Consider the following 19348-nt stretch of genomic DNA (forward strand, 5'->3'; position numbering starts at 1 on the left):
AAAAACTTCAGTGCAGGTCTCAATAAATTTGTGGCATCTTTAGGATCTGGTGCTGTTTCCCAGGGTAAATATTTAAGAAGTTCGTGAGTGGCACAAAAAAATTAGAAGTCGCAAATTTTTACAAAAAAGGGATTGTACAAAAAAATTTACTTTCTGATACTAGAAAACCAGTGCATGGGACTTGGCAAGTTCCTCCATTGTTTTGATCAAATAACTGGAAATTTTTACAAAAAACATATATAGTCATGAAGACCCGTGTTTATGGCTAAGCTTTCAAATGCCTTCATCCAAATAAAATGTTACCCGTCCTGGCTCCCAATGTTATTTTCACAAATGATAGCAATAAATTAGAAATAATTTAAGGACGAGCCAATGGCCCCTTGGAGATCAGACAGAAACAGCTCCGGCGACGATCCTACGGATGTGAGTGTATGATTTTCTTATAGTGACGCTGCTATGATGGGAAACACCCCGAGGGAGGACACATTCCTCAGTCAGTTTTTCTGTCTCAACGTTCCAGCACATAACAGTAGCAATCACCTCGTTCCTCTCGTCTCGGCCACCCGTGATGAATATTTTATTACAACATGCTGCAATCCCGCAGCTTGCTCGTTCATGGTTAAACTTTGTTACTAAACTCCAGGAGTCATCTAGAGGGCTGTATGAATATAAGGCCTTCATTGCTCCACCTGTAAGAAAAAAACAAGTCACATAGGCATGTTGTATGGAAAAGGATCTGCTTTTTTCATGGGCTGTTTCAGAAATTACAGTGAATGTGGATGAGCTACAGTGCTAGAAAATGCCAACTGATCAGAGTGACGCCGTTTCATGAAGAAAAAAAAAAAGAAAAAAAAACTTTTTTCTAATGTCAACAGCCCCTTTAATGTATGGTCCTTCAACTATTGCCAAAGGGTTTTCCAGTCTCAGATGCAAAATCTGCATTGCTGTTATAATTAAAGAGACACTATCATCACACTATTTTCTCACATATTAACAGCTTATATGTAAATATTCTATTGCATTTTTTTACGAAAAAATGGGTGGATGGTTTTCTGGATATAATTTCTTGAAGTCCCTCCATGTATTCTACTTCCTGTCCTGATTCTTTAACTTCCTCTTTGTTTGTGCATTTTGCCCGGATAGTCTCTCAGTCAGACCATTCACTGTGACCACAGAGGGAAGGAAGATGAGTGACTCCATTAGTACCTCACACATTACACTGATAAGTGCAATTGTCTTATCTGGACATCATTATCTAGTCCTGCCAGGAGAATAATACAACAGTCATACTGTTATCCTAATTCTACTAATTTACTAACAGATGAAATGTTTCACTTACAGCAGCAGTAAACTAAACAATGGGTTACCTAACTATATTGGAATATATTGTATATAGGGTTACCTACTTATATAGCAGTATTTTAAGAGCACCTTTCATCAGTTTGTGCTTTCTAAAATTAATACCTCACGTTGTAGACCAAGATTAGGAGATGTCATTGCGCTCCATTGCCCCGCTGTGCCCCCCATTCTGTTTTGGCGCCCTATATGCTAATCATTAGCATCGGTACTGGGAGGAAGAGATGGCAGCTTTTCTCAGGGGGCATCTCCTTCTTCCTGGCTGTGAGCTGCCCAATCAAAGCAGAGAGCATCACAACCAGGGATAAAAAAAACTGCTTTTCTTCCTGGCTGTGAAGCTCTCCACCACTCACAGCCAGGGAGAAGGAGACGCCCCCTGAGAAATGCAGCCCTCTTCTCCTCCTTGTACCCATTCTATTGATTAAAATACAGGGTGCCAAAACGGAACTGAGGGCACAGTGAGCCAACGGAGCAGTGTATCATTAAAAAAAAAGAGTCCGATGACCTCTAATCTTGACCTACAACCTGAGGTATTGATTTTAGATAGTACAAACTGATGAAAGGTCCTCTTTAATCTTCAATGATATATTACTGATGAAATGAGGAAGAAAAAAAAGGCAATTAAAAAAAAAAATATGTTTTCTGATGGTAGTGCAGTGCCCCACTAGACGCACTAGGGTAAAATAGTTTTTTATGCTAATACATTAATCAGTGCTATTATTGCCTTTTAGTACTTTCTGTCTTTAAAATCAAGTTTTATATCTGAGGATCAGAGAATCCTGTGGATCATGTGACTTAATGGTGCCCCTACCTGGGATTTACTGGTGTCTCTGTGTTCAGAAGAGAGTCACCATCACCTGGCAAGACCCACTTCCAACTGGCTACAAGCATGCATTACTGCGCACTGCTCTCCTCACTGAAAGCCCCTACCTCTGTCCTGGCATCACATTTCGGCACAGGGCAAAAGAGGGAGCATTTCCACTTGTAGCAGAAGAGGAAGATACTCTAAAGATGGCTGCCATACATAAAAGAGAAAAAACTAGTGCAACGCTCCACACCCAGGGCCCTATCGCGTCCCGGGTTTTTAGTGGAATGCCGAGTGGTGTGGGGCGGCCTATATGTGTCACGGTGCTCCTACCTGGATACAGCGGGAACCCAGGCTTAGGCTCCAAAGCATTAAAAGGGGGAATAGTTGATTTAGGGGATGAAGAATGAAGAATAAATAACTTGAGTCCAGACCTTGGTATAAATTTCAACAGCAGCTTTACTTGGGTAAACTTGCATCCAAATGATTCAGGCTCTCTCTTGGTTCCAGCAGGCTTTGGCATAAACTGGCAGGCAAACTTGATAACTCTGCTTTCTTGCTGTCTCTGCTGGGTTGACAGGCTTGCTTAATTACTTTGCTTTCTTTCTCGATTCTGCACTAAACTCTGCTTAGGTCTGGGTACTGAACTTTAGGTCGATTCTGGTATCCTTGGATTGGGGTGCCTTTAACTGTTATTCAACCCGCCCCCCCCCCCCCCAGATGCGCGTCGGGGTTGGCGCCATTCTGGAGGAGACACAGCATGGGTAACCTTTCAATGTCCTTTTGATTGTGAATGAACATGTTTTTTGCACTTGCACTTTATTGTCAATCATATATATATACAGATGGACTGATTTATGGACGTAGTATCGACTGTGTTTATCCTCCAGATGATGTCGCTTTTTCCCTGCACCTATGCTCTTTTTAATCATGTTTGTGAAATATTTGTAATCATGTAATAAAATAACATTAATTTATAAGCGGTCTGGCAGTTATTTGTAGGTCTTATATTATGGTGTTTTGCCATAGGCTTATGCTTGTTATTTACTCTTGGAGTAGTATAAGAATCCCTGGTTGGGGCATATATTGGGTTTTGGCATTTATGGTAGCCCATTAGAGACAGTAGCAGGGTATAGGAATGGTAACACCACTGCGGTGTATTACACTAGTATAACTAATGCCTTCGAAGATACCCTGTGTGATACCTTCTGTTGGTGCCCTTCTTGTGGTGTACTGCACACAATGTATGAAAGACCATACCAAACAGTAGCTAATTATAAACACCATATACTGTGCTGCCCAACGTATACTGCCATACACTGGCCACAAAGCACTTACATACAGATCCCTAAATAACAATGATATGCAGTGATATCACCACCATATACTGCAAAAATAATAGTTCACCATATTTAAATAGCAATGCCACACAATGCATATGTTAATACCACCAAACAGTGCACAAATATTACCAGCAAACAGTGACTAAATGAACAGCTCTGTACATAAAGTAATAAACAGTGCTATAGAATGTCTACATTCAAGGGTCACTAGGCTTTTAGGAAGCTTGTGATATCTCATAGAGACATATCAAAAGTTTTGCTCAGTGGAGATCAGAGTGGTGAGACCCCCTCCTATCTGTCTGTATTGCTTCCTTTCCTCTATGATATATGAAAGGTTTTCTGAAAAATATGCGACCAGTGATCAGATTGGTGGTGGTCTCAAGCCATCTGCAATGTCCCCTTATACAGGGCCAGTCAATGTGCTCTGCTGTCTACCAGGACAGGTTCCTCCCTAAGACTGGCCCTGCCTGGACAATCCCAAAGTAAAGTGACTTGCCCGACACGCTCCTTTGCTTTTCAGAAATACAAGGTGATCTGTCTTAGAAACCATGCTATAAAATTACAAAACAACTTACCAACAACATAGACGTGATCGTGAAAGCTCACAGCATTAATACATTTTGCTTCGATTGGCATGGGTGACTTTATGCTCCACTTGTTGGTAGATGGGTCATAGCACTGAGTTTTATCCGTGGCCAGTTTTCCATTGGGTCCTCCCCCAATAACATAAAGCTTGTTTTTGTGACTTGCTGCAGCAAATGAACTCACACTGATTATTAATGGAGCCACCTGTATGAACACCATGAGAGTCGGTAGAAATTTCAGTGGATTACAAAAGGATCTTCTGCCACAGTTTTGACACGAGAGCTATATTCTTTATGCAGATTTTTATGTAAATGAATGCTATCATGTCAATACCACAACATGAATAAAAATGCAATAGAATAAGGCTAAGAAGATGCATCATACTATAGCTGTAAAAGATAGAACCACAGTGTGTAAGATTCAATAGAAATCAAGATGTTCTACTTGGTATAGCGGTATAGTTCTTTGTTCTGAGACCATTAGCTGAAATAGCTTCATTACTGACTCTTCCATGGCCCCTCTACTCACTCTAGACTCCTGGCTTAGGCTAGTTGCACACTAGCGGCAGAGACCTGGTAGGCTGTTCCCTGCCGGACCTCTGCGCACTCCGACAGGCTCTGTCCAGCCCCACTCACCATGATGGGGACTGGCGGAGATCCGGCCGCATTCTGGCAAACATGCCAAGAGGCGTCTGGAAGAAAACAGCTGCACACTATCTAAATAGGTTTCCACTATTTGCTCTGGTGCCATATTTGTTCACATTGGATTGTTTAATTATACTGGAGAGCTGGTGCTTGTACTGGTTTCCCAAGTCTGATGCCTCTAATGAATCAGATAAACTTAAAGAGGACCTTTCACCTGAAAATGCAAGTTAAACTAAAGCTATACCCTTACTTGCCGGCCCCCGGTGGTGCTTATTCAGTTCTTCATTTTGCACTTAGTGCCCCCGTTTGTCCGCAGTGCCCCCCGCAATATTTCCCACCTTCTATGCTAATGAGCCATTCGGCTCAACTGGGCGGCCCTGCAAAAGTTCTTCCGGGCGTGTCTTTCTTCTCCCTGGCACAGAGTGCATTTAATCAGCGCGCTCCACTCTTAGCCAGGGAGAAGAAGCTTCAGTTCTCGTGAGATTCGCGAGAACTGGAGCGATTTTATCCATCCTGACGCTGCTCCAATGCTCGCCGCGGGAATCCAAGATGGCGCCGGCTCAGGGTGGATGAAATCGCTCAAGTTCTCGCGAATCTCACGAGAACTGGAGCTTCTTCTCCCTGGCTAAGAGCGGAGCGCGCTGATTGGATGCGCTCCATGCCAGGGAGAAGAAAGACACACCCGGGAGAACTTTTGCAGGCCCGCCCAGTTAAGCCGAATGGCTCATTAGCATAGAAGGCGGGAAATATTGCGAGGGGCACCGCGGACAAACGGGGGCACTGAGTGAAAAATGAAGAACTGCATAAGCACCACCGGGGGCCGGCAAGTAAGGGTATATCTTTAGTTTAACTTGCATTTTCAGGTGAAAGGTCCTCTTTAAAGCCTGGCCAAAGCTGATACTTCATAAGCGCAGCACTGATTGGATAGTGTCAGACTGTTCAGGGACACCCCCTCCCCCAACTGGTAACATAGGTATCACTATGTCCCAAAATGTCCGTACAGTTTAAATATGAACATATTTATCCCATACGGTGAACGCTGCAATAGAAAAAAAAATTCAGCACTTCCCCTCCCAAAAAATTTGAATAAAGAGTCATCAAAAAGTCAAACTCAGTCCAAAATGGTATAGTTAAAAAACTAGAGACCGCCCTACATAAAAATGAGTCCTGACACAACTCTGTAGACATGTTAAGGGGGTCAGAATATGGTGATGCAAATAAAAAATCATTGTTTTCAAAGTTTTTAATTTTTATGTGTTAAAACTTAAAAAAATAAATATATAAATGTGGTATTTGTAGTAATTGTACTGACCTGGAGAATGCAGGTTACAGGTCAGTTTTACCACATAGGAAACACAATAAAAACAAAACCCATAAAACAGTTTTTTTTTTTCCAATTCCATAACATTTAGATTTTTTCCCCCTAGCTTCTCATTTCATATTACGCAATATTAAAAGGTGACATTAGAAAGCGCAATTTGTCCCACAGAAATCAAGCCCTCATAGATCCATGTGATTGGAAAAATAAAAAAGTTATGGCTTTGGGAAGGCAGAAAGTAAAAAACTAAAATGCAAAAACAGAATATGCAAGGTCCTGAAAAGGTTAAGCGACTTTTAAAGTTGTGTGCTGGTTGCACCTGTCACGTTATTTGTTGTATCACACAGTTATTTGGTAGAGAATTGCAGATTGCATCACGAGGAAGGGCAGCGCGGTGGCTCAGTGGTTAGCACCGGTGCCTTGCAGCGCTGGGGTCCTGGGTTTGCATCTGACCAAGGACAACATCTGCAAGGAGTAAGTTTGTATGTCCTCCCAGTGTTTGTGTGGGTTTCCTCCGGGTTCTCTGGTTTTCCCCTCCCACACTCTAAAAGACATACTGATAGGGAACTTACATTGTGAGCCCCATTGGGGACAGCATGATGCTAATATCTGTAAAGCGTTGCGGAATATAGTAGGGCTATAAAAGTATGTCAAATAACTTGCGTTAGTATCATTGACGTCACCGCCCTGCAGCATTACACATGGCTAGCTTTAGGGTTAATCCTGATAAATTCTACACAATACACAACAGACAGTGGTGCCAACCACCAATCTCATGAACGTGTAGGATGTAATACCGCCATAAGAGTAGTCGCCCAGCCTTTTAAAATGTTAATAACCCCATCACATCAGCATGACACATTAGGATCTTGGCGTCTGTTTGCTGTACCCAGCAGTGACAGATATGCAGAGGTCTTCAGATGACTGTAATCCTGTATACTCACGCCACTCATGCGTGAACAGCAAACATCAGCACAGATAATAATAGGCACTATAAAACCAATGAACCCGCAGACATAATTACAGAGAATTCTTTAGTCCGAAGCACCGGTGCCTATATTTTATCACTGCCACTTTTACTATGTCTCCACCAGTCTCCTTTGGACAGAACAAACTTATTGGATTTTGCTTTCCATTGTTTAACCCCTTCCTGAGGGAGCAATTTTCCATTTTTGTTTTTTCTTCCATGCCTTCCCAGAGCCCTTTTTTTAATCTCTTTTTATTTTTCCATTAACATCTGCCGTATGAGGGCTTCTTGTAACTTCTAATGACACCATTTAGTATTGCATAAGATGTAGTAGGGAGCTGTAAAAAAATTCCAAATGGCGTGGAATTTGGAAAAAATGCAATTCTGACGTAGTTTTATGGGTTTCATTTTTACGGCATTCCCTATGCGGTAATACTGACATGTTAACTTCATTCTCTGAATCAGTATGACAGAGATGCCATATTTTTCCAGTTTTATTTGTGCTTTAATACTTAAAAAAATTAACTGGTCTATGGAGCTTCGAGAGGGCTTATTTTTTTGTAGGGCAATCATTATTTTTCATTGATACTATGTTGGTCTGTGTATGCCTTTTTAATCACTTTTTATTCATTTTTTGGGGGGGGAAGTAAAGTAACCAAAAGGCAAATTGGCCATTACATTTTTTTACCATTATGCCATTCACTATATTAGATAAATACCTAAATATTTTAATAGCTTTTTTATTTTGGGACCGGCAATGCCTATGATTTTTATTTTTTTATTATTAATTTTTATTTTTGAAATGGGGAAAAGAGAGTGACTTGAATTTTTAGATCTTTTACATTTTCTTTGTATACAAAAAACTTTTTTTTTATACTTATTTCTTGTCCCCCTAGGTGACGTTGACATGTAATTGTCTGATCACTTCTCCCATAGACCGCAATGATTTACCATTGTAGCCTATTGGATATTCAGTATATTCTTATCAAGCGATAGGAACTTCGCTATGGCAGGCCTTGAAGCCTTCAGAATGCCCATGGCTGCCACAACAACCAAACGGCTCTAACAATCTCAGACTGTTCAGATACTGTGGTCGTAATTAAAAGTCTGTTATTGGCATTATCGACAATCATGGACTCCAGATGTCAGCAGGAAACTATAGCACTCACTCAGCTCCTGAGCAGGTGCCAACTTTAAAGGGGTTGGCCCATCTCACACTTTGGTGGCATATATCGCTAGGATATGCCACCAATTTCAGATAGGTGCGGGTCTCTCCTCTGGGGACTTGCGGCCGAATCTGTGACTTCTTCCCCATCCATGCCACGTACGCCAGTTCTAAAAAAAAGGGGGGGCATGGCATGGGCTGGGAAGGGGGTATTTATAATTTTCTACACCTGTTTTAGGAGTAGAAAATGATCTAAATCTATGCCAGCAAGGGAGCTGGCATAGATTTAGGCTGGCGGTGCATACGCCTAAGTTATGTAGAGGCCGGCGCCCCTACATAACTTAGGCGCATCAAGCGTCGGTCTTAATAAATGACCCTTTCATCTTTCATGGCATCCACTCGGTGACACAGTTCTCATATTTGACGGGCATTGCACTTGGAGGTTGTAGCATCATGTGCAAAAGGAATAATCTCTTTATATTTCATTATGAACCTGAACATCACAGGAAAACTGTGAAAGCGATAAAAGTCTACAACAGGAAAGAATAATGACGCACCTCTGTCCAGCAATTGTGGAACGGCTCATACGCTTCTACACTGTAAATCCTTTGGCTGCCATCAAAACCACCAATTGCATATACCTTGCCACATAATGCTGCCATCTTATGTCTCCATCTGCCCACATTTAAATATTCGATCTGTATCCACTTGTTAATAGAGGAATTATATTTCCACACTTCATGCTGCGTTTCTTTTCCACCTATAAAAATATATTTCTTTAGTTTTTTTTTCATAACTTGCATATATTAGCCAAGATTTACCAATTGTAAAGATGGCGTAACCTTAGACCAGCTGTATAGACCTGCACCAGATTTATCACAGTAGCTCAGGCTGGACTCGATAGCAACTATTGGTTGGCTTACTTTGAGAGTTTTATGCCAGAATTGCGCCAAAATTTTGGCCCAAAATTGTGCATTTTAGGCCCACCCACTTTCCTGTTAAGGCCTGCCCAGCTTCCGCTAAGACAAATCCCTTTTCCGAGTTGGAAAAAGTGTAGAAACTCTAGAAGCGCCAAATTGCACAATTTTTAAAAACTTTTTTAGGCAGATTTATGGCTCAGATACATTAGTAAATCTGGGCCATTGTTCCTACAGGTTATAGCAAGACCTTAAAAATATGTGTTCTCATAAATTTGACGGTTGCTACAATGAACCAGTTGTGTGCAAAATATAATAAAAAAATCTAATACTAAAATAAAAATTCTAAACTGACATTTCTTGTAGGATTACTTTTCTAGGACACCAAAATTTTATGATTTGAATCTTGTAAACCAAGGGAATTTTACAGTACAAGTAGATTATATATAACACATAGATTCAAAACCACATCAGAATTCATCTAATCAGGTTTATCAGGTTTAGGCCTCATGCACACGAACGTATTTTCTTTCCGTGTCCCTTCCGGATTTTTTGCGGACCATATACGGAACCATTCATTTCAATGGGTCCGCAAAAAAAAGTGACTCCGTGTGCATTCCATTTCCGTATGTCCGTTCTGAAAAAAAAAAAATCCTATTATTGTCCGCATTATGGACAAAGATAGTACTGTTCTATTAGGGGCCAGCTGTTCCGTTCCACAAAATACGGAATGCACACGGACGTAATCTGTATATTTTTTGAAGATTCGTTTTTTGCAGACCGCAAAATACATACTGTCGTGTGCATGAGGCCTTAGAAATAGTGAAGTGAATAGATGTGGATCTGCGATTAAAGTGTAACTGCCACTTATTTATATGAGAATGCTTGGACTAGGAGAAAACATCTGTATGTGGGTAAGTAACTAGCTCAGTGATAGAAAACAGAGGGTGGTTATTAACGGTACACACTCAGATTGGGTCACTGTCACTAGTGGGGTACCTTAGGGGTCAGTATTAGGCCCTATTCTCTTCCATATATTTATTAATGATCTTGTAGAAGGCTTGCATAGTAAAGTATCAATTTTTGCAGATGACACTAAACTGTGTAAAGTAATTAACACTGAAGAGGACAGTATACTGCTACAGAGGGATCTGGATAGATTGCAGGCTTGGGCAGATAAGTGGCCCATGAGGTTTAACACTGACAAATGTAAGGTTTGGGAACACATGGGAAGGAACAATGCAAGTCACCCGTACATACTAAATGGTAAAACACTGAGTAACACTGACATGGAAAAGGATCTAGGAATTTTAGTGAACAGCAAACTAAGCTGTAGAAACCAGTGTCAGGCAGCTGTTGCCAAGGCCAATACGATAATGGGTTGCATCAGAAGGGGCATAGATGCCCATGATGAGAACATATTCCTGGCGCTTTACAAATCGCTAGTCAGACCACACATGGAGTACTGTGTACAGTTCTGGGCTCCTGTGAACAAGGCAGACAAATCAGAGCTGGAGAGGGTTCAGAGGAGGGCAACTAAAGTAATAACTGGAATGGGGCAACTACAGTACCCTGAAGGATTATCAACAATAGGGTTATTCACTTTAGAAGAAAGACGACTGAGGGGAGATCTAATTACTATGTATAAATATATCAGGGGTCAGTACAGAGATCTCTCCCATCATCTATTTATCCCCAGGACTGTGACTGTGACGAGGGGACATCCTCTGCGTCTGGAGGAAAGAAGGTTTGTACACAAACATAGAAAAGGATTCTTTACAGTAAGAGCAGTGAGACTATGGAACTCTCTGCCTGAGGAGGTGGTGATGGTGAGTTCACTAAAAGAGTTCAAGAGGGGCCTGGATGTATTTCTGGAGTGTAATATTATTACAGGTTATAGTTATAGTTACTAGAGAGGGGTCGTTGATCCAGGGAGTTATTCTGATTGCTTGATTGGAGTCCAGCCAGAGTGCAGAACGGCTACGAGGAGTTGAGGAGTTTCTCATTATGGAGGACCTGGCATGTCTATGAACTACATGCACTGCCTACTTATTTCATTACCGACCATGCAATTCTCCTTTTCCACTGCGGTGGGACTTTGAACACTTGCTGGCTCATTTCTCCACAGATTGCGTCTGATCATTGGAGGTACAATCAACGAATCTGTATGAAGACAAGCGGTCTCTAGTTCCCATACAGTGGAGGTGTTGGCTGCATGTCAATGCAGCTCTCACCTCCTCTAACAAGCAGGCACTTATCAGGAATGAATGGTTTGTTCCCGATAATTGCCTGCTCAGTCAGCTTGTGTAAATGGGCCTTTAGACCTTTATTGCATATTCCATGATTGTCTGATAAGTAAGGGTCCAGAGATCTCTCAACCCTCATTCCGCCACACAAGGCATCAGCATCCAGGCGGAGAATGATTGAAAATGTGGTGACCACAGAAGTACTGTATTGTGGCCCTCTCTATTCAAGTCTAGGGGAGTTAAGGGGGAAAAAAATCCTTTCAGACAATTATTACCCCTTTAACAAAAAAATTGGACCTCAAATAGACTTCATAGTTAACTATCATTGCACATACCTGATATGTAGACCTCATTTTTGAAGGTTATACATGCAAACTCCACCCATTTCTTAAGTTCTCCTTCACCTTCTTGCTCACACATTGGCAGTTTTGCCACTTCTAGGCGACTTCTTCTTAAAGGATCAAGACAAGTAACCTCCGTGACAAACTTCTCATCTTTAGTGCAACCTCCGATTATCATAAACACTTCAGACTGAAATTCATGAATCCGCGGTTTTGTTCTCTCAGAAATTATCTACAAAAAATGTGAATTTTAGTGTTATAAGGTACTCACACAGAGAAGTCTGGGTCATTACAAGAAATATTTTTGAAATGACAGACTCAGCGTACGTTTTTGTTACATTTGGCAATGATCTCTGCACAGTATCCTTTATTATGTATAAAGAGCAGTCACTCTAAACTGTCAGCAGGTGGCGACAAAGGACACTAAACTGCGTATGATAATAGGAATTGACTATTTCAAAACAATAATTGGGCCTCGTCAAAGTCTTCATTCACACCTGTGCCATGGTTTCCCTCATACACCCTGACGCTGTGCCAGATCCATTGCATGATGGACACCAACGCGCTCCATTAACCTACACTGGAGTGTCTACCAGGATCCCCTCCGATGTCCATAGTTTTGATGGGAAAAACAGCGACGAAGATTTGAAAACAGCCCAACCAGAGGAGAGAACCAAGCAACCAATCACAGTGCAGATTTCATTTCTCCAGATCTTTGATTCACTCCCATGGCCAACCATGTCTCCAGTTTTTAATAAATCAGATCTAATTTGTCAATAGTCTTGTAGAATATATGAATTTATGGGTCAGAGAAAATGGCACAAATTGTTCGAAATTTATCAAGATATATTATGCCCGCTGCATAATATGTTTGACACATCTCGCTAGGAATGTTAGATGCTTGTGCCACCTTCTTTGCGCCCATATTTTGCATACAAAAGGAGCACGTCTTTACTAAATTTGGCTTCTTACTTCTTTCTTTGGTCCCTTTCTAGACACTTTTTAAAATTGTCGAAGTAGTCCTAAAAAGTCACTATAAGGCTACCTGCACACATTGCAGATTACGTACAAGAATAGGACATGTTCTATTTTTTTCCGGAGCTGCGGACCGGAAGATTGGGGGCGCGCTCCGGAAATGCAGATACGGAGAGCACATAGTGTGTTCTCCGCATCCATTCCTGCCCCATTGAGAATGAATGGGTCCGCACCCGTTCCCGATATTGCGGAACGGACGCGGACCCATTCCACGGATGTGTGAATGGAGCCTTATGTAGAGTTTTCTCCACAGACTTCAATGGGGTTGTTAACATAAACAGAAAATCTGCACCAAAATCCAGAACAAAAAAAGTTTAAAAAAATGCACAAAAAATGCAGCACAACTGCAATAAATAGTGCATGTTATGTGTGTTTTCATGCAGTTTTGGTGTGGATTTCATGCAGATTTTTTGCATACAAATAAACAATGTGTGCAGGTAGCCTAACACATAGTTAAGGGGGTTGTCTCACAAATAATATTCTACATTTTTCAAACCAGTAGCAGAATCTGAATACTTTGATCCATGTGAGGTACAGGGCTGATTTTAGCTTTTTTAGAAAGGGACTGTCATGTGTATTTTTTACTTTAACCATGGGACAACCCGTTTAATCTGGCACATGTCACATACTCTACTAATCTGTTGACATTTACTACAGAATTGAGTCTCATTTTCCCCGTCGGATATTAAATACTGTAGCTTGTATCTCTCTGATGAAATAGATCCAAGTAAAAACACAGGTGATGTAACAGAAATCAGTCATTATTTTTATGCCTCATGCTGTAAGTGTTGTGCGGTTTTTAAAATCGTGGATCCGCAAAACACAGATCCCAGCTGTAAGCATGCCGCCTATTTTATCCCCCCGTCTAGAGAAAGGTCCTATTCTTGTCCACAAAATGGACACGTTTGTTTTATTTTTTTGCAGCGCCGTGGAACGGACTTACGACTTGTGCTGTCGTCATTGCGGCCCCATTGAGATGAATAGGTCCGCATCCGATCCTCAAAAAACATGGATTGGAAGCGGACTGAAACTACGGCTGCATACATGAGGCCTTAGTAAGATTGAGTGACCCCACTGCAGACCGGTGAAAGGAATCCATGTTCTTTATTATGTCAAAATGAATTCTGCTTTTTGCTGAAGTTTTGTTTCTATGTTAGGTACTAACTCTGATTGCTGTGAAACTAATATACTGTAAGGTTTCTATTCTCTGTAACCCTGAATCTTATCTCTTTGGCACTACTCCCGGACAATATTCCTAATATGGAAGTTCCGTTTTTGTTTCTCTTTCTGTAAACGTAGAATGAAACGTGTTAATATGATAGGTTAAATACATAACATACGATGATATGCTAATAAAGAGGGTAAAGCCCCCTCTATATAACCTGTGTGCATTAAAAATAAACCTTAGAGTGTTCATTCAGTACATCACTGTTGTGTCTTTTGTTACCTACTGAGTGAAGCGCTCTCCTGACGTCAGAAAGGGACTCAAACCAAGCCGATACTAGAAGTTTGGTGCCAGGGGTACCAAGTGGGACTAAGAGATTCCTATCAGTTTGGGGGCTCATCCGGGATCGAGAAGGTTTTCCTCGTGTTCGGTAAGGAAGGCATCTGTTATTGTCCTCTGGCCGATCCGAGGACCACGTCTCGATCTAGTAAGTAGAACCTACAACTTCTAGTATAATTACTGTATCAGGGATACAGGGTACAGACTCTGGGAGTCTGGGGGAGTGACCCGTGGACTCCGGGAGTCCGCCGTGAGGATCACTCAGAGAAAATATAGTGCGCACTACATAATATTGTCTCAGGGAGACAAGGATGGAGCTTGGTTTGACTCTTTTAACGTTGTTTTAAAGTATAAGATTATTAGAGTTGAGATAAGGATACTGATGTCCGGGTGGTAAGTGTACGGACTGAAGTTCACTATTTGCATAGAGTTTTAAGGACATTGCATTGTTGTTTTACTGTGTTGCGGAGGTCTGCAATACGCCCCACCCCCGGCTGGGAGCAATCCATTAACCCGCAGATAGGTGAACACAAGCGGCAGACCAAAGCAACAAATTATATGTTTGATGAGACACTCTGATATTTTCTGATCAGACCTGAGTCCTTTGCCTAGTCGACAGCATTAATTTGTCGAATCCTTAACGCTTCAGTGCAGCCAGTCCTAGGAAAGTAGCATCATTAAAATATCAGACGGAAGGGGGTCACAAGGGTCTAAAACAAATCATCCCAAACCTGAGACGGGAGAAACATGCAAAGTTTATGTTGCACGGTGTAGTCCCACAAATTACTTCCTATTTAACCCATGGGTGGATAACTTAGCTGGATGGACTGAGTTCATGCAAGCTGCTAGCCCCTTTTTCCCAGGGATGGCGATAATAGCCCGTACCACATGGACATGATAAAGGGTCTTTGTCTGGGAGACAAAGAAGCATGGCCACATTTTGACCATGACCCGTCCTAGGATATGGATTACATGATACAAAGGAGTAGGGAATTCTGCAGAGTAAGTGATGTTATATGTGTAATATTATTATAAAAGATAAAAATTGTTCAATAATTTTCTTTCCCCAGCAGTGTAATGTGAGAATCCAGTTTTTAACATGAATTATTATATATGTACAACATTAACTAAGAACACCTGACATATAAAATGATTTGGGTTTAACAAAATGACTTTATGATTATAACATGTATATTGTCTTACAGCGACAGACCATCAGCAATTCTGGGTGTGGTGTGGAAAGCTGTGTTTGTCTGTGCTGCAAGTTTTGGGATGAAACAAAGACAATTGTGTGATTAGGTTGGAAGACAAATGATTCAGTGGAATGTGAATGGGTGTGGCTCTGAGTTGTAGTGGAGTTGAAAGTGTGAAAGAGCCCTAATGGATGCTTTAGGAGAGCTGTGTGTGCAATTCAGTTTTTATGTGTAAGGGCGTGGTTATGAGCAGTTTTGTGAAGATGAGTACATGAAATGTATATGAATGTGTATGGAGTACGATATTTGTTTTCATATAATATGCGCATTGAGAATTTTATTTTATTTTTCTTGGAAGTTTTTGGTTTTTATTGGTGCCAACAGCATTGATCAAGCTGTAAAAAATTTTTATTATTGAAGTCAATGAAAAGTTTTTATGGGCCTTTTGTGCGTTTATGTCTGTATTGTCAGATCTGTTTGTTTCAATGTTTGAAGTTATGTGTTACATGTTAAGTGTTGTGCTTCACATCAGAGCTCTGTTCTCACGGACAGAGGGTGGACCACAGCGTCCGACTAAAAGGGGTGGACTTAGATGACTGAGAGTAGGATTCATGGTAGATAGCAGTGCAACCTCAAGTGTGTTAAGTAAAGATTTGTTCATTAAGCTTGACTTACAAGTGTCAGCCAAAAATCAGGGCATAAGAGTACACTCAGATCTCATTCCAATCTCTACACCAGTGCCACTGATTCTTGCAAACATACAGAACCACCCAGAACTTAACAACATTAACCCTGCATTATGGTCTTCAAATGAATATGACACAGGATTCATAGATTGCACACCTTACAAAGCTACTGTAAAACCAGGTGTCATTTCAGTGTTCCAGAAACAATACCTACTGCCAAAAGAGAAACTCGATGGACTTAGGCCAATGATAAAAGAATTCCTACAAAAGGGAATCCTGGAAGAGGTGATTTCACCCTACAGCACGCCCGTGAATCCAGTGACAAAGGCAGATGGTACTGCCCGCTTTGTACAGGATTTAAGGGCCATCAACAACATCATTGTGCCTATAGCCCCTGTTGTACCTGATGTCACTTAATCATTATCTGCCATTCCAGCAGACGCTGTTTGGTTCAGTGTGATAGATCTGAAAAATGCATTATTTTCTATCCCAGTTGACAAGAAGACCAGACTAATTTTTGCTTTTTCCTTTGACAGATGTCAACTGACCTGGGGCAGAAATGCCTTAGGGATGTGCTGATTCACCCCCCCAAGGTTCCATGTTGTTGCAATACGTGGATGATTTACTGTTGTGCAGTATGTCAGTGGAGGCCAACATTGAGGATGGTATAACACTGTTACAATGGTTGTTTGAATGTGGACACAAAGTGTCATTAGGGAAAATGCAATGGTGTAAACAGCAAGTCGAATACTTGGGGTTTGTCCTGAAAAAGGGGGAAAGGAGGATCAGTCCAGGGAAAGTTCAGTCTGTAGCGGGATTGGTCACCCCGCACTCCAAGAAGGAAATGCTATCCTTCCTTGGAATGATAAACTACTGCAGACAATGGATCCCAGACTGTTCCTACTATGATAATATCTTGAGACAGGCAACACTGCAGGACAAACCTGATTTAATAAGATGGTCTTCAGAAATGTACAATGCATTTGATTATCTGAAATGTTCATTAATGTCAAGTCCAGGATTAGGCCTCCCTGACTACAAACTTCCACATGTTTGCACGACAAAATTGTAAAACCATGGCGGGTGTACTGACACAAGAACACGGAGGCAAGTTGCGTCCTTGTGTATTTTTCTCAAAGGTAATGCCCACCCCTGTTCAAGGGATGCCGGCATGTCTGTGTTCTCTTGCAGCCTGTGCTATGATGGTAGAGTTGGCAACTCCTTTCACAATGTGACGTTACACCATTTTTGCACACTACACATGATGTTATAGGCCTACTCAAGGGCATCCACACTCAACACAGCAGGCAGCTGAGCTCATTGCACTCACTAGAGCATGTATTCTACATACTGATAGATCTGTCACCATTTATACTGATAGTAGGTACGCACATGGGGTAGTGTGGGACCATGGTATGATTTGACAGAGGAGAGGATTCACGGCAGCAGATGGTAAGGATCATGTCTCACAGGGCAATGCGCTGGCAGATAAGGTGGCGAAACGAGTGGCCAAATGCAACCCCACAGGTCCATGTAACCATTGGGAGATGCCATGTTTGGCACCTCCAACCCCTGAGATGTCACAAATGCTTACTGATCTTCAAAGATATTCCACTGAACAGGAACAGCAAGACTGGTGTTATCCAGTATTGCAGAAAAATCCTAAGACAGGATTAGTCTGCAAAGAGGGGGTAGGATATAACAGTATTGAGAATCCTTACAGATACTCATGGGAAGGCCTTTCCCCACCCCCTGGGCAAGACGCCCAATGATAGTGCAGGAAGGTGATCTTGATTTAATAAGGGAAGAATATGTCACCAAATTGATACAGGTTCTTAATAAAACTGAGGAAAAAGTTGCTTGTAAGTCTCCCTCTCTTCCACAGGAACCCACCCACCCATACAGGGTGGGGGATGAGGTAGTGATCAAAACACTGAAGAAAGGAAAATCCCAAGGTGACTTCGCATATGGCCCACCCACTACCGTGGTCGCAGTAACCAGAACAGCTGTGCTGACTGAACAGTCTCCAACTTGGATCCACGCCACCCGAGTGAAGCTTGTGAGAACAAGAGAGGAGGCAGGAACGGAGGCAGACAGCCTTGGCCTTGAATAAGGACAAGAGGTACTAACGGGGGCAGACAGCCCTGACCTCCAACGAGGCCCAGAGGTACTAATGGGGGCAGACAGCCCTGACCTCCAACAAGGCCCAGAGGTACTAACGGGGGCAGACAGCCCTGACCTCCAACATGATGAGCTCCTCACCCCTTTCTGGGAAATGGTTGAATGTACTGACTAAGATTGCTTCAATAATCTTGTTGATTTTACCAATTAGTAGTAAGGGAGAAGTAGCCGCAACTAGCAAGGGCGGCGTCATCACCTTTTGGTATAATTCATCTAACACTCACGTAGCTACCTACACCTTTTGCCTTTGTGATATATTGAAAACATGTTCATATTATAACTATTGTTCCAACGACTATGTAGAAGGACAGGCCTATATATGTGTAACAGACTCATACTGGGGAAAAGGTTGTGGATACTGGGGATCAGTGGGATGGAATACAGGGACAAAATGGGGATATAAACCAGAAAGCGCCCTCAAAAGGAGGGATAAAAATTCTAAGTCCCTTTTGACTAGAATGACACTCCTTGAGAGAGGGACGTGTTATGTGGACACCTCTTCAATGTATCATTGCAAAAAAAGGTCAGCGGAAATGAAGATTGTATTGACAATAGACAACCCTGGTAAATATGATGAAGGAGATTATGTATTAGGATGGTACTTACATAACATGTGGGGAGCTGAGACTTCTCAGGTAACACAAATGTTCAAACTTAGAGATATGTATAAGTCTAAGGAATACCAGCCCATCACAGGTGTCCCCAAAAACCCACTAGCCCCGCATATAGTTTCTCTAAAAAACCTAAGGGCCATATCTAATCCCACATATGAGGATACTTTGGCCATGGGGACGGGTTTTTCTGACGCTAATTTGTGGCTGGAGTGGATGAAGTATAGTGCAGCCTCTGTGAATAAAAGTAACTGTTACATATGCGGTGCTGCCAAGCCACACCTAGGTACCGTACCCCTAGTGTTACCAGAAAGTGTTGAAGAATGTTTTTTGACTCTTTTTGTTAATATGTCTTATAACCACAGTGCATGTACAGAATGGAAATCAAAATACCCTCTTTTGTTAAAAAATCCTCGCCCAGGGGCAGGCATCCAGGTATATCCAGGTAACT

General features: G+C 41.7%; 1 protein-coding gene across 1 annotated transcript in view; it reads right to left on the bottom strand.

Annotated features, from left to right (window-relative positions):
- Nucleotides 1–242: 242 nt before the first annotated feature.
- The window catches only part of KLHL6 (kelch like family member 6), a 48243-nt gene continuing 29137 nt past the window's right edge, over nt 243–19348 (bottom strand). The window contains exons 4-7 of the mRNA XM_040427879.1: nt 11682–11919; nt 8741–8943; nt 4080–4293; nt 243–689 (exon numbers count right to left, since the gene is read on the bottom strand). Coding sequence (XP_040283813.1) covers nt 388–689; nt 4080–4293; nt 8741–8943; nt 11682–11919 — 957 coding nt within the window. The 3' untranslated portion in view covers nt 243–387. The remainder of the gene's footprint in view (nt 690–4079; nt 4294–8740; nt 8944–11681; nt 11920–19348) is intronic.

Source organism: Bufo bufo, chromosome 4, assembly GCF_905171765.1.
Source record: "Bufo bufo chromosome 4, aBufBuf1.1, whole genome shotgun sequence".
Classification (NCBI taxonomy): Eukaryota; Metazoa; Chordata; class Amphibia; order Anura; family Bufonidae; genus Bufo; species Bufo bufo.